Genomic DNA, 15,658 nt, shown 5'->3' with positions numbered 1-15,658 from the left:
CCTGCATTAGATCCTGACACCCCAAATAAGTGTCATTTTATTTTTGTATTTGTGTGCTTCTGTGTATGCCATGTTTCTGTACTGCCCATGGAGGCTGAAAGATGGCAAGGGGTCCCCTGGAGCTGGCGTTACAGGCTGTTGAGTGCCACTCAATGTGGGTTCTGGGAACCAAATTCTAGTCCTGTCAAGAGCACTGTTGTAGTCACTGTTCTGTTGCTGTGAAGAGATGCCATAGCCAAGACAATCATTACAAAAGAAAGCATTTAAGTGGGAGCTTGCTTACAGTTTCAAAGGTTTAGTCCATTATCATCGTGGTAGGAAGGAGGTTGGTGGCATGCTCAGTGCTAGAGCAGTGCCTGGAAGCTACATAGTAATCCTCAGGCCAAGAGAGGAAGAGAGAGAGAGAGAGAGAGAGAGAGAGAGAGAGAGAGAGAGAGAGAGAGAGAGAGAGAGACTGGGCCTGAGCTTTTCAAACCTTAAACTCCACTCCTCAGTGACACATTTCTTCCAAAAAGGCCATACCCCTATTCCTTCTAATCCTTTCAAATAGTGCCACTTTCTGGTGACTAAGAATTCAAATATATGAACCTATGGGGCCATTCTCATTCAAACTACCACAAGCATCAAGCACTTTTAACTACTGAGCCATCTCTCCAGCTCTAAGCACTAGTTACATTTTTGTCCCCTCTGGTCACTGGTTGTGACTTCAGTCTAATTTCATCAGATGAAACTCTTAGTCGCGTGTACCACTGGCCACCTCACTGGCTCGTAGTGTGAAAGGTTCAGAAGTCTTGTGAGCCCGCTGTACAATGTTAGCTTGTTCCCTAGGGATACTTACACTATGGACATAGCAGAGTTCCCTTTGGCTTCACTACAGCTCCCTGATAAACACTTAAAATCCACCCTACAGGCCTCACCCTAGATGCAGGCTACAGACAACCGTGAGAAGGTGGATAGAATACATCTAAGACAGAATGTGGCAGGCTTAGGAATTTCCCTATGATAGGTCAGGTAGGTTCTGTCCCTGGAGCCCTGGCTGCTATTATTGCTGTTATAACTGTTCCCTGAGAGCCACATGTAACCTTAAAGCCACAGGATGCTCACATGGCTCCAAGCAGTGTATTGAAAAGCCGTATGAATAAGGAAGTTCACTGGCTCTCCATGAGGTGTACCCTCTATGCTGGAGACTGGGATCAAGGCCTCTCATGACTGGTACTCACTCTGTAGCACACTGCATAGGTACAGGGAGAACACCTTACAGCCAAGCCTATCCAGTGCTGTTTCTAGTCTAGACTTGAGTTGACTTCTATTGCCTGACATCCTCCTCTTATTTCTTGAGTGCTGTATTCTGATATCCAATATTCTCAACGATTCCATGCTTTTCATTGCAGACTATCCATGATACAGGGTCTCAGGACATTCAGTTCTGAGATACTACAGAAGGGCAGGGCTCGGACAGCCACCAATTCCAAGTAAACAGAGGGCAATACATTTTAAGCCAGCCATGTTACTTTCTTTGTGTGTGTCCAGATGTTGTTACCGTGTGTGTGCATGTATGTGGTATGCCTGCATGTCTCTCTGGGTGTGTACACTGTGCATGTGCATGTAGAGGACAGAGGTTGACATCTCCTGTTGTCCACAGTCATCTCCCCACCTTGTATTTTGAGATAGGGTCCTCATTGAACATGGAGCTCACTAAGGTTAGGTTAGGTTAGGTTAGCAAGCCTGTGAGCTTCCGCAATCCTCCTGTCACTGCCTCCCCAGGACTGGCACAGGTTCTTGTCACCATGCTAGGCATTTTACTAAAGAGGAGGAATCTGGACTCAGGTCTTCCTGCATGTGTGGCAGGTACCTTACTAACTGAGTTGCTACCCCAGCCTGAAATGATCACTTTTTAAGCCACTATGTTCTACCTAATGTGACAGTTTTATAATTCCCTTTATTTGGAACCATAGGAGACCCTTGTTCTGTGGTCTGCGGCAATGTTAAGTGGCCTGCGTCTCCCTTCCCTCTGAGAACTAGGTGTTCAGAGATCACAGCCAAGAGAGACAGACACTAGAGGAAGAGCCAAGCCTGTGAGCTCAGACTTACAGGAGGGTGAGTTTGACAGCCCCAAGCCCATGGCCAGCACTCCCCTCCCCAGCTGCAGTCTTGGGCCTCTGCACCAGATCTCTCTATACTTTGGTTTTATCATCTCCACTTTCTGGAAGGTTCAGGGTAACAAGAAGTTAGAGAGCTTTGGGAATAGTAAAGTCTGAAGAACTGGAAGGAATTATTCTTTTTCTAATTACATCTCATTAAAACCTGCTATTAGCTAAAATAAATACAGTATTTAAAACGCCAATAAATGTTAGAATACTCTCCTACTGAGAGCTCTAGGCTTGTCTTCAGCTTTTAAACCAAGACCAAGAACAGAGGTATGTTGTATTATGGGAAAGAACGTCCCACCTTCTATCTCCTCCCTGACAACTTGGCCATGCCCCAGTAGGCCTTCCCCAGCTCCTCACCTCTCCTTCTTCCGGTGGGCCCAGAGCATCCTCTCCAGTCCTTGACTCACCAGATCTGCTCTGAACCTGCTGTCCAAAGCTTTCCACCAGCTCTGGTGTTTCCTGATGCAGAAGGAAGGGGTTACCGTTTAAAAAAGAATCAAATCGGATTCTCCAACACCCTGTCTGGTGCCATCCCTGAGGCACCACTGGATGCCACCTAGAACCCTGAGAGATTTGCTGAGCGTCAACCTCAGGCCTGGAACATAGGTAATCCCTGCCTGGAGGGTGCTGGTGACAGACAACATCTACCAGGTGGAGGCAAGCTGTCCAGAGAGAGTCCTGTGAATGTGTCCTAATGGCATGTGCTGACTGCTGTGTCCCCTGGCCTCAGGGTGTACACACAATGCAAGTAAAATTTCTCTTATGTTCCACAGAGTCCTAGTGCCATAGGCATGGGGACACAGGCAGAGTGTGGAGGTGTGCTGTGGGTACAGGAATGTAAACATGGAGGCTTAGAAGGTAGCCAGATAGAGTGTTGGAGGCCACCTGGAACTCTGGGTTGAGGAGAGGGACAGAGGAAGAACTGTGTGGGCTTTGGCTTCAATCCAGCACAGGATAGCACAGAACCAAGAGAGGGCTGTCACTGTGCTCCAAGCTAGCCATGGGGACAGTTACTGTTAGAAGTCTATTACCTCCTAGGCAGAAAAGGACATTCTGATGGCTGCCCTTCCTTCAATGAACATTGGATCCAGAAAAGATCCCACATGTCCTTCTAGACACCTTCTCTCTCCTAGTTGCAGATTCTGTTATTTAAAACCAAGTCTCTGAACTCATGTGATGACCAGGCCCCAGGGTTCCAAAAGTGATGCTTCTACCCTCAGAGCCTGACCAGGAGCCAAGGCAAAGAGAGAAAGTGCATGTTCATCTCACTACAGACATCCCAGTCTTCCAGGGCCCAGTCCATCCTGTCAATCCTTTCATAGCCTTGGAGATTAGCTGGCCTCAGAATGGAGTATGTAGAGACTAGAGCTTCAGAATTAAGAACTATGGCCACACCCACACCCTGTCTCTGACACCTACACCTGGCATTCTGACACAATCACATCCAGCCTTCAGAACATGTCCATACCCAGGCTTCAGAATACACAACCATCCTCTGACCACACCTAGCCACCCAGCTATATCCATCTCCAGCTTCTTACTATGCTCACACTCATCCTTCTGCTGTCACCCAAATCTGACTCAGATGACTGTGCTAGAGCCACGGGCACTAAGACAGCTCTTCCAGCCGCTGAGACTCCTGCCCTGACCCTGCCTTCAGCCTCACTGACTCCTCCCACCACAGCCTACTCTGTCTTCTGCAAACCTAAGCGTTTGAATGTTTATGATTGATTAAAAAGAAACTGCTCCTTTAATCAGGAAAAGTAATGTTTCTCAGGACAGCGGCTGGGGCACACTGGGGACATGTCAGTAGCTTCCTAGCTGTCAGTTGCCTACCTTAGCTGCCTAAGGATCGTGGTTGAGGTTGGGGCTCTGCACAGGGTCTGCCACAATTTTCAATGCATTACTCACATGTGGTATGGCTTCCATAGACTTTCTTCTTCAGGGTCACTGCTGAGAGCTCCCTAACCTGCCCCTGCACCATGTTTCCCGTTTTCCTTATTTAAAGGAATATACATGCACGTTGTGTGCATGTGCATGGTTCAGTAGAAGGTCACACTGGGGTCAGAGGACAACTCTGCAGGAGTTGTTTCTCTCCTTCCATTCCAGGGATGGAACTCAGGGTTTTCAGACTTTCTGAAAAGTGTCTCCTGGCCTTGTCTTCCGAGGATCTTTTCCTAACTCAATTCAGACCCAGACCATAACTCTCAAGAAAAGCCCTTGAGGGTAGGTCTGTGATGTGAGGAAAATGGACCCCAGTTGCATATCCCAGAACAGGAGACAGTCACACCCACTATGGCACACTGTTGGTGAAGTCACCAAAGCTAACACTTAGGACAATGTCAGTGAGAGGCATGTTTAAATTCCTAAGAGCAGCAGGAAATGCAGTCTAGCTAATGTCGCTCTGCGACAAGGTCTGAAAAGCAGACAGTGTGTGTGCACACAGCATGCTCACTGAAGTCTGGCATAAGCCTGCCCACCCTGACCTAAGATGGCTCCACTCACTCTGTGAAGGTGGGACAGCAACAGGCCTTCAGCAGAAATGTTAATTTGGATTTTGAACTCTAGCCTTCTCCAGGCACCTTTTGGGTGCAGGCTTTAGGAGGGGCAGGTTTCCTGTCAACCACCAGAGACATCCTGCAGTGAGCCCTGCCTGTGGCTGGGGCCAGACACTGGACACAGGAGGCATGCTGACCACACTGCCCACTGAAGATTCCTTCAGTTTATAATCCATTTGACGGAACATAGCCCCATTGTAAACTGATGAACAATAGCCTGTTCACATTAGTATAGGTAAAATATACATGCATACATGCAAGTACATGTACAAAAATACACCTCAGTAGACACATGTGTATACATGTACGTGCACACAGTCAAGTCACAAAACTTGGCAGAGAAGCATGCTGCAAAGGAAGAAATATAACCAAATGCTAACAGTGATTTTTTTTTCCCAATCAGGGAAACGGCGAATACTTTCTTCTCTCTTCTCTATGCACTTTTAATATTTTCTTAATGGCATGTGCACTAAATATTCTGACGGACCTAGAGAAATGTATATTCAGAAGCCTGGAAGTTTGTAATAAAAATCTCAAGTATTGGACCAACTACTGAGGTCTACTAAGACTTGAGCAGCAGGGCCAGCTGAGAAAGTCCATGTGCGACAGATACACTTCTCCTCTGGATCTGAGGAGGGTCAAATCTGACCTTCAAGGCAGCACCCACCCCGTCACCCCCACCCCCACTACATCCTCACTCCCAACCCCACCAGAAGCTCACCTCCTCCTGCCCTGCTCCACCTGCTCACCACCACTCTCATTCTCTGCTCTATGGTCTGAGTGCTTCTCACTGACAGCGTCCAGCAGGGCCAGTAGCTGAGGCTGCGAAGCCGCTGGAAGCACCACACTCAGGAGTCGTAGTAGTGTGCTCCCTGGTACCATTGTCATCCTTGCAAGGTATGACACCAGCCTCAGTCCCTAGGGGAACACAAGAAGGGAAGAACACAAGCCCTGGCTCCCTCTCCACATGCTGTGCACCAATATCTAATTCATGATATCCTCAAGGTTTTCATTGTCCTGGGGTGATAAATATTTCAGTGGCTCAGCCTGGAAACACTCTGAACGCACAAGGCTGTCAAAAAGCTGTCTTTGGTCAGCAGCCTTGGTACCCACCATGTCTTTAACAGCTCACTCACCCCTTCCAAATTGGCTCACTTGAGCGGAGCCAGAATCCCAGCACAGGAGCCCCAGTCCACATCACTGCAGTCAGACCTAGTTCTCCATCTCCTGCTCTGCTTCTGGGAGGCCCTTGGGATAATGCAAGCTCTGGGAAAAGCTAAGTGTCCCTACAGCGCTGGATGACTAGTGCCACCACTTCACTGACACATGAAAGGTCACTTGGCCACAAAAAAGAAGGTCTGCTGAGCTCAAGATGCTATGATGGGAGGGGACGGTCTGTGTCCTGTGGCGGCTGTGTGGTCCATACATGCAGTGTCGTAGCTGAATGTAAGAGAAAGATGGAGAATGGACCTGTGGTGCTGGGGTTGGGGCAGCGGCTGTGGAATGACACACAGGGAAGGTTGCCACTGGGTTAGACAGTTCTGCATCTTTGTTGTGGTCACAGGAATCTCCTGTGGTAACAGGACAGAAACCTGTATATCAGGTTTGATGTGGTCCCAGGCAAAGCCAAGGAAACAAGGAACAGAAGGTGGATATTGTAACATTCTATACTCTGACAGGCCCAAAATGATTTCAAAATAACAAGCTTTAAAATGCACCAGCTCTGTACTCCTCAAACCTGTACTGTGACCCAGCGTCACTGAAATGCTGAGTTCTTGGGCCATGTCTTTGTTTTACTTTGTGCCTCAAATTCTTATCTGTACTATGAGACTACCAAAACTGTTACAAAAGGTTTGGTGAGGACACAGTAGCTGGGATTTGCCCAGTGTGGTGGCACGTGACTATAACCCCAACACTCCGGAGGTGAGAGAGGGGACTGCCATGACTTTAAGTCAAATTTGAGTGATACCCTCTCTCAACCCACCCCCTAAAAAAAACCAAAGAGTGAAGGGTTCCCCAAATGCCATCAGGACCCCACGACCATAATAAAAGCCTCTCCTCTCAGTTGCAGGGTAGCCATTGTTGCCCTCTTGCTTCCCCCCTGCCAATCAGAGCCCTTCTCTGCCTTCCCTGTGATTTTACAGGGCAATACCTGGAGGGGAGGGGGAAACATTTGATGTCCAGCAAAGCCAGGCAGGGCTATGGAGAGTCTGACTGATCTATGTGTGGAGAGAGTTCATGAGCGAGCAGAGTGAAGACAGAAGATGAAGACTCCACTCTATCTGCTCTGCTGTGGCATAGGACTGCTGTTTTTATAAGAACTGCTGTTACACTAGAACAAGACAAAACATCTGTATACATCAGCCAGACGCAGCCACCTCAGGCCTCACTGTAAACAGGACAGGGTGGCAGTAAGGGGACTTTATCTTGTCCTGGAGACAAAGAAGCACAACAACACAGCTGTCATCATTATCATGTCTGCTGGACCTGAGCTGATAATGAATCTGAGGCTGGACCACTGCCATCTGACATCCAGAAGATGCTGGTTCTGAGAAAGGGAAAATGTCCGCAGATGTGGACGGGTCCTCTCACCTGGCTGCAGAGGCTGGCCATGGTGTCAGCCTCCACGCTTTCCAGGGAATCTTCCAGCACCGCTCCGTTCTGCTGCTCCTCCCTCACCCTGGAGTGAAGAGAGAATCCAGAGGTCCAACTCAGCCATAGGGAGCTGACAGGAGGATGGAAATTCAGGTCAAGAGGGAAAGAAGAAAGAGCTGGCCTAGGAGCCAGCCTGCCCTCCTAGCCTAGACCTCTTCCTACAGAGTGCAGGAGGCTGACAGAGGGGCAGAGCTCCAGTAAGCTGAAAGAGGATGGTTCTGTGGCTCTCGGGTGCTCCGTGGCCCTGCTCTGAAAACTCAGCCTTGTTACTCCTGTTTAGAACCAGGGAGGCCAGCACCTGGGGTCCATACCTGATGTTGCACTGGGCTAAAGCATAGCCAAAGACACCATCCACAGATGGCCACAGACAGCCCTGCTCTGGTGGCAAGGCCAGCTGGTATCCTGCTACAAGAGGTTTGTTGTACCTCCATGAGGGCTCTGTGTCAAAGGTGAGACCATGTATCTGCCCCACAGTCCCACTGGCTATCACAACTCAACACTTGTGCAGGTACAACCCAAACCCAACCTTGTCTCCTGCAGATGCTTTTAGGTAGCAGGAGAACATGATGATGATGATGATCTATTAAAAAGCCCCAGCTTAGATCAAATCAACACCTCTGCACTCACGCTCTTCTGATAGACATTCAGCTCCTCCACTGGTTAATTCCATGCATGAAATGGCACTTTAATGTCGTTTATTTATCCAGGAAACAAACTCAGAATCACTGTAATCTGCTCACCCAGAAACCAAATGGAGTGTTTCCTCCAGTTAATTTGTGTATTTCTAAAAACCAATGTGTGCTGTATACAGTTTGTATCTGCTACTTTACACACAGATACCATAGTCACAGTGGGGAGTTAGAGAGCTACAAGGAATGGCATTTCTCCAGAAGCACTGAATGCCACAGGCAAAAGCTAATTGTCTGATGCTGACTATAAAACAGCAAAGAACGAACAAGGTTCGGATCTGTCTGATTTGTAGCGCTACAGAGGCAGGGTCTAAAATTCTGCAGCTCAGTGAAATCAGAACCGAACCCTTCCTATGCCAGAGCTACCTCCTGGCTCTGATACTGCCCCACAGTGGTGTAAGATGCTATCAGGCAGGGAAGCTGGGTGGGAACATGTGGGACCTCTCTCTAATCTCTTCACAACTTCTTGCACGTTTATGATTTTTTGAGAAGTTTAAAAGGAGCCAGGTGTGCTGGTGCAAGCTTTTAACCCTAGTGCTTGGGAGGCAGAGGCAGTCAGATCCAGCTGACCTACAGAGTGAGTCTAGGACAGCCAGGCTATGCACTGAAACCACGTCCTGGGGATGAGGGGGGGAATTTAAAAGGCCCTGTTGAGATGATAGATGAGCAGGTAAAGGCACTTGCCACCATGCCTGAGGACCCAAGCTCAGTCCCCAGGACTCACATGCACCTGGTAGAAGCAGAGAAGGAACTCCTCAAAGTGTCCCCTGACTTCCACATGTGCTGTGGCCCACATACACACAGACATACACATGCACGCACAACTCAACTTTTAAAAAGTTAAAAAATACTGTTAGTAAACCTCAATGATATATTTATAAAAAAAACAAATTCTAGAAGATATCAAGAAGGAAGAAAGCTGGTATATTTCAACAATAGCAGCTTATGCAGAACATGGGAATGGTACCTAAGGCAGGAAGGTGAGAAGCCAGAAGACCCCTCTCCCATTGCACCACCATACCTCTGCTGATGCTGCTCCAGTAGCTTTTGGCCCTTATTCAGGGCCTGCCGCAGGATGGCAGAGACCTGCCTTTCAGGATCCAACTCCTCGGGCTCGATCAGCCCAGGTCCATCAGCTGCCCACTGCTGCCAACTCTCCAGGACCCGCTGCTGCTCAGCCTCTTCCCGCTGCCCCAGCCGGTCCTCCAGCTTCCTCTCCAGCTCCTGAAGCTCCTGCAGATGAAGGAGCAGGGGTGAGTCCCGCTGATGCCAGGTAGGGAGGAGTTCAGAGGTAACTGAAGCATTATCACAAGCCTCTCAGCAGCCATGTTTCCAGAGGGGTCAGGGTGCCTCTCAGTGGTTGAGCATTCCTGGAGCTGAAGTTAGGCTCAGGCCAGATCAAGGGAAAAAAAAAAAGCACCAGGCCACTTTCTTAATTGCCACCCACATGCACTCATGAAGGGGCTGCGCTCAAAAGGTTATCCCAAGCATACTATCATTTCATTGTGCTTTTTGATCTCCCCACCGTTCCCACAGACTTATGGGAACTGTCCTAAAAGGGAGATCTGATACACTGTATTTTGAGACATCTCATGCTATGACTACACTACCCACCTCATAAATTTTCATTAAAACAACAACAACAACAACAACAACAACAACAAAAAAACGTCTTTTAAACCCACGACTCAGAACTCTTTGGGCTGTTCATCCCCACTTAGGGATAGCCTACTCCAGTCTCTTTTGAGTTCCATGTTTTGCTTTGCTAAACACATTTCTGCTCAAACTTTCCAGCCTCTCAATTGAATTCTTTGAAAGACCCTGAGACCCGTATAACATTGCTTTACACAAGGCTGCTCTTGAGCCTCTCACCTGAGAACAGAAATGTCTTTGGTGGCTCTAAGTTTCAGGCACTAAACATGGTGCCCTGGACTTAGTGACAGCTCAATGAATATTGGCTGATAGTAACACCATTTTTGCTTCTGATCTCAAGGTGCCTAACTTCAGTGATACTGGGTGGTTGAGTTGGAAGTGTGAAAACCCAGGCAGAATGGAATGGTTGGGGCACATAGACAGTGACAAAGCACAGGAGGACACCTCGTTGGGCTTGGAAATGGAGGTTAGCAAGTGACACTGAACTGCAAATACAGCAGGGACCGTTAGCCCGGGGTTACTCCTTCTTTCTGAGTAAGCCTGTCCTGTTTAAATCTGCCCATCTTTGCCACACGGTCCTTATTGTCCAATTTCACAAAAGGAATCTAAATTGTTCGCTGAATGAGATGCACACCACGGACTCTCCTTAGGAATCGTTTCTTCCGAGCTTTTCATTTCATGCTTTTTAAATTCTCCAAATGCTTAACAGCTAAGAAGCTCATTACCGAGAGGAAAGTATTTGGCACAGAACGATTGCACTGCAGAATGAGAGTCTCACACAAAGCAAAGCAGGCTGCCTTCTCTCCTCCAGCAAACCATGAAGGTACAGCTTGTCCACCACCTCACTATCAACTAGAGTGTGTAGTCTGATTTTCCACTCGTGGTGCAGGATGTACAGGCTCCCCCTTGTAGGCAACTGTGATGGAAAGCTCTGACATTATTCAGAAGAGCTCTGAGATGAAATGGGAAAGGTGGATGTTGTGTTCCCTAGGTAGTCTAAGACCGTGTGGGGTGTCTGATGTGAATAGTACTGGCCTGGATAGTTCTCAGGTACTCAGATGCCTTGTTGTCTCAATGTCAGGGCTCTCTAAATGACCTTGGGCAGGCCTTTCTGTTGTTTGAGGAGGGATAGGTCTTGGAATTTTTTTCTTTTATTTTGAGACAGAGTCACTGTGCAGCCCTCATCAGTCCTGGAACTCCTTATGTAGACTAGCCTGGCCTTGAACTCACAGAGATCTGCCTGCTCCTGCTTTCCGAGCACTGGAATTAAAGGTGCACACCACACTGCTTGGTTCCCTTTCTATCTCTAAGGCTCCTTTCCTCCAACTAGAATCTGGGGCACTGGCCTATCTCTATGCAAGTCACCTCCAAACAAACACTTGTTATATGCTCTGATGGATACTCTGTGGGGGCTTCCTCCTGTCACTGATTTTCCGAGGAGTTTCATCTGGAATGGATGCTACCATTCAAGTCCACCAGGAACTCTCTCTATGTGGTGAAATGGTCAAGTGTGTGGTTTTTTCCCCTTTAGCCTATTAAGTAAGTGAGTTTGTAAATCAACATCCTAGTGTTAAATTCCTGGTAATTTCTTATAGTCCTAGTTTAAAAAGAACCTCACTCAGCCTGGCCATGGTGGATTGTATTATTCTAACAGATAGATGAGTTATGTTAGTTACAATCTTGCACATAAAGGTTACAACTGTGTTCACAACTGCAGCTGTTCTGCCTGGTACCACCTGGGTCTCCTGTTAGTGTCCAGGTTATATGAGAACAAAACAGGATAAATAGAGGTCTTTGCTCCAGCATCCAGGAAGATGTGAGTGTGAGACTGGTGATGTTTTGAGTGAGAATGGCCCTCATAGGCTCATGTATCCAAGTACTTGGTCTCTAGCGGGTGGAACTGTTGGGAAAGGATTAGGAGGTATGGTCTTGTGGGAGGAGGGGCAGGCTTTGAGGTTTCTAAAGACTCACACTATTTCCAGTATGCCTCAGTTTCCTGCTCGTGAGTCAAGATGTTCCAGCTGCCATGCCTTTGCTCTGCCATCATGGGCTCTAACCCTCTGAAAGAGCTCAGTTAAGTGCTTCCTTTTGTAAGTTGCCTTGGTCATGGTGTTTTGTCACAGCGATAGACAAGTGACTAAGACACTTTATGGTTTGCTGGAGCTGACCTAAGAAATACCAAGGCTGGTTGTAGGTGGCAATAAATGCAGGTCTATAACTTCCTGTTATGGGTGGGAGAGAGAAAGTGCTTCCTCCAGGAGCCTGTGCTGGAGGCCTGACCTCCAGCTTGTGTCTCGATCACTGAGAAGTGAGTGGATTGTGAAGGCTCGAGCTAAGCACTGTGTGGACTGCTCATGGACTCAGAACTATGGTATTTCTGAGGAGGAAAGATGGTATTTTTGAGGAAGCAGGACCTGGCTGGAGGAAGTAAGTCACTCAGATCACACCAGCAATAAGGCCAGCTCCATTGTCTGTTTCCTGATCATTGTAGGAGAGATGCTGTGTTCCATCAGGTCCTCATGCCAGGATGCTATGCCTCACCACAGCCTGAAAGCAGCAGAGCCAGCCAACTGCAGACTAAAGCCTCTCATCCCATGAGGCCATGTGAACCTGCCTCCTTTATGTTTCTTACATTTAATACTTCCTCACAACGGTGGAAAATGCTAACATACTTCCAAGCCAACTTTATCTCTGGCATTAAGACTATAATATATTTTTTCCTACTAGCATCAACTTTGATCATTCATGTTTATTTAGAAAATTTCCCATTGTACTTGTCTTCAAATTCATGAATATAATGTTCCTCTTTGCAGCATTCTAATTTTAAAAACACTACTGCATCTGGGATTATAATCCTTTAAAATCTCTATACCATTTATTTGTCCCTTAGCCTATTTTTAATGGTCAACCTTACCAAAGGTCTGCACATTTTATTAGACTTTTAAACTTTTCCCCAAGTACATCTTTGTATTTTATTAACTCTCTCCATGTTAGTTTTGATTTCCACCTTGCTTATCTGCAATCCTCCCATTTCTTTACCCCCTAACTTTAAAATTCCATGCACTTATTCATGTATATGTATTTTGATCATATCCATCCACCACCACCTCCCCCAACTCCCCTGAGTGCCCCCAGCTTGTCCTCATGCACCTTTTGAAAGATCTGTTACCTTAGTTATGAGTATTTCTTCTTTTCTGATGAATGGTTAGGATGTGAGTTCCCCTCTAAAAACCTTCATCTAGTGCTACACATTTTGATGTACCATAGATACATTTTTTAAAAGTATACATGTATTTTTAACTTGTTTACTTCTTTGAGCACAGAATTATTCAGCGGTACAGTTTAAAATTTCTGAAGTATGGACTTTTATCGTGGTCTCTTGACACATTTGATGTTAGTTGCTCTTTGTCAAAAGAAGCCAAGATGACGTGAGAGAGTCACTACTGTAACAGCCATAGTGTGTGCTGCAGAGTCTATCTGCAGGCTGCAGTTGCATGTGAGAGTGAGAGCCACCTCACCCTCAGCTGTCTGTCTACATTCTTACTCATGCTTCAGAAGCTTAGCCTGTCACCTGCCCCGATGAGCTGAAGTTTCGTACCTCAAAGACTGTGGTGGTTTCAATGAAAATGGTCCCCATAGGCTCATAGGGAGTGGCGCTATTAGGAGGTGTGGCCTTGTTAGGGGAAGTATGTCATTGGGGGGGGGGGTGGCTTTGAGGTTTCAGAAGCTCAAGAGAGTCCCACTTCTTCACTGCCTTCTGAGCCAGATGGAGAATTCCCAGTCCTCTCCAGCATGACTTGTGCCTACTTGTGCCAGGCTTACCACCAAGACTAAACCTCTGAACTGTAAGTCAGCCCCAATTAAATGTTTTGGGCAGGGGAAAGAGGGGTAGGACCAGGTATGAGGGAGACAGGAGAGAAGCCCAGAGGCCCAGGAGAGTGAATGGAAACATGCAGCTGCTGGGGGTGGGGGCTGTGGGGCACCTCTAAAAAGTCCAAGAGACCTGGCATTGTGGATGCTCCCAAGACTCAGTGTGGGGGACCTTAGCCAAGATGTCCAATAGTGGGGATACAGATTCTTCCTAGTCCTCTCTGCTATCTGCTCCATTTTAAAGAGAGCATGGCTTATAACCTTGGCAAACTCACCTGGAGTGCTCTATGAACTTGAAATGTCTGTCAAAGTCAGAAACAGGTTTGGTCTCAGGCCTCTTTCAGTAGCCATGCAGTCTCCTAAGAAGCCGCTCAGTACTTACCTGAGACCCGAGACAAACAATAGCTCAGCAGTTACCTAAAACAGCCTGTGACAAAGAGCTTAACCACAGGGCAGTGCAAGGCTACAATTTGCGACTGATTCTGCCTGAGGAATAACACCATGGCAAGCTACATCTCTGCCTACCCAGGGCCTCAGTGAATGAGAGCTTTCTCTTCACTGGAACTTGTTACTATGATTCATGGGATTTAAAAAAAAATTCTCCACATACTCTCAACCCTCACCAGAGAAGCTCTGTTTTGCTGTGGATTGTAATCAACACAGAGACCCACAGCTGGCACTGTAAGAGTCTTTGGTTCCAGTCTAAATGAGGTACCTGAATGACGCCCATCATCCTGGAACTCGGGGATTACTTCAGAAGAGGAGGCCGAAAGACGGCAGGTCCCAGAAAGGTTGATAAATACAAAGAGAGAGTCTTTTGGACAGAGCAGGGCAGCTGCACATATGTCACATTAATAATGTGCAGTGACAACGTGCACAAGAGAAAGCTGAAGCCACATAAAATCTTAGCATGGAAAGAATAATTTGCGTGTTTATCCTGTACTTTTTTGCTAATATATACTTATAATTGAGTACATACTACACATGTCATGTGGGTCTAGGTTACCTCCCTCACCCAGGATGATATTTGCTAGTTCTATCCATTTGCCTGCAAATTTCATGATGTCCTTTCTTTTAACAGCTGAGTAGTAGTATTTCATTGTGTAAATGAACCACAGACCCAAAGAAGCCAAATAACAAGAAGGGCCCAAGGGAGGATGCTTGAATCTCACTCAGAAGGGAAAATAAAATAGACATCAGAGAATATCCACGATACACCCCACAGACCCTGAGAAATTAAACAAGAAGGATGAACCTAGTAAGGATACTTGAATTCCACTTAGAAGGGAGAACAAAATAATCATGGGAAGCCTCTCTAGGACTTTACAGAGATTCTGGATGGGGGAGGCTGTAGGGAGTCTATGGGGGTGACTCTGAGACTCCTAGAAGTGGAAGATGTGGAGCCTGAAGTGGCCACCCCTTGTAACCAGGCAGGACTTCCAGTGGACACCAACCCAACAAAAAATCTTGGACTCAAAATATGTCCTGACTAAAAGATGTACAGGGACAAAGATGGAGCTGAGACAGAGGGAATAGCCAATCAACTTGAGACCCACATCATGGGCAAGAACCAATATCTGACATTATTAATGATGCACTGTTATGCTTGCAGATGGGAGCCTAGCACAAGTCTCCTCTGCGAGGCTTCACCCAGCAGCCTATGAAAACAGACTCACAGACACACAGTTAAACATTAAATGCTCGGAGCTTGGAAAGTCTTGTGGAAGAGTGAAGTATCCTCCAGAGAGGATAGGAACTCCACAAGAAGACTCTTGGAGGCTCCCTGAGATTGAACCACCAACCAAAGAGCATACATGGGCAGAAGAGCCTAGGCCCTCCGCACATATGCAGCAGAAATGCAACTTGATCTTAATGCCGATCCCCCAACAACTGGAGTGGTGTCTGTCCCTGACTCTGTTGCCCGCCTGTGTTACAGGCCATTTCTGTAACTGGGCTGCCTTCTCTGGCCTCAGTGAGTGAGAATACACCTAGTCTTGCAGTGACTTGAGGTGCCAGTGTAGGATGGTACCCAGCAGGGATGTCCCCATTCTCAGAGGAGAAAGGGAGAGTGAGAGGGAGGGAG

General features: G+C 47.2%; 1 protein-coding gene across 3 annotated transcripts in view; it reads right to left on the bottom strand.

Annotated features, from left to right (window-relative positions):
- The window catches only part of Evc2 (EvC ciliary complex subunit 2), a 91,180-nt gene that overhangs the window by 1,808 nt on the left and 73,714 nt on the right, over nt 1-15,658 (bottom strand). For all 3 annotated transcript variants that reach the window (XR_004607358.2, XM_034509306.2, XM_034509307.2), the window contains 4 exons: nt 9,074-9,285; nt 7,301-7,388; nt 5,430-5,626; nt 2,508-2,609 (listed from right to left, as the gene is read on the bottom strand). Coding sequence is in view for 2 of the 3 variants with exons in the window: in XM_034509306.2 (XP_034365197.1) it covers nt 2,508-2,609; nt 5,430-5,626; nt 7,301-7,388; nt 9,074-9,285 (599 nt within the window). In the remaining variant the exon portion in view is untranslated. The remainder of the gene's footprint in view (nt 1-2,507; nt 2,610-5,429; nt 5,627-7,300; nt 7,389-9,073; nt 9,286-15,658) is intronic.

The sequence above is a fragment of the Arvicanthis niloticus genome, chromosome 7 (genome assembly GCF_011762505.2).
Source record: "Arvicanthis niloticus isolate mArvNil1 chromosome 7, mArvNil1.pat.X, whole genome shotgun sequence".
Taxonomy (NCBI): Eukaryota; Metazoa; Chordata; class Mammalia; order Rodentia; family Muridae; genus Arvicanthis; species Arvicanthis niloticus.
Note: the sequence above shows the minus strand (reverse complement) of the source record. Positions and strands in the feature narration are given on the sequence as shown.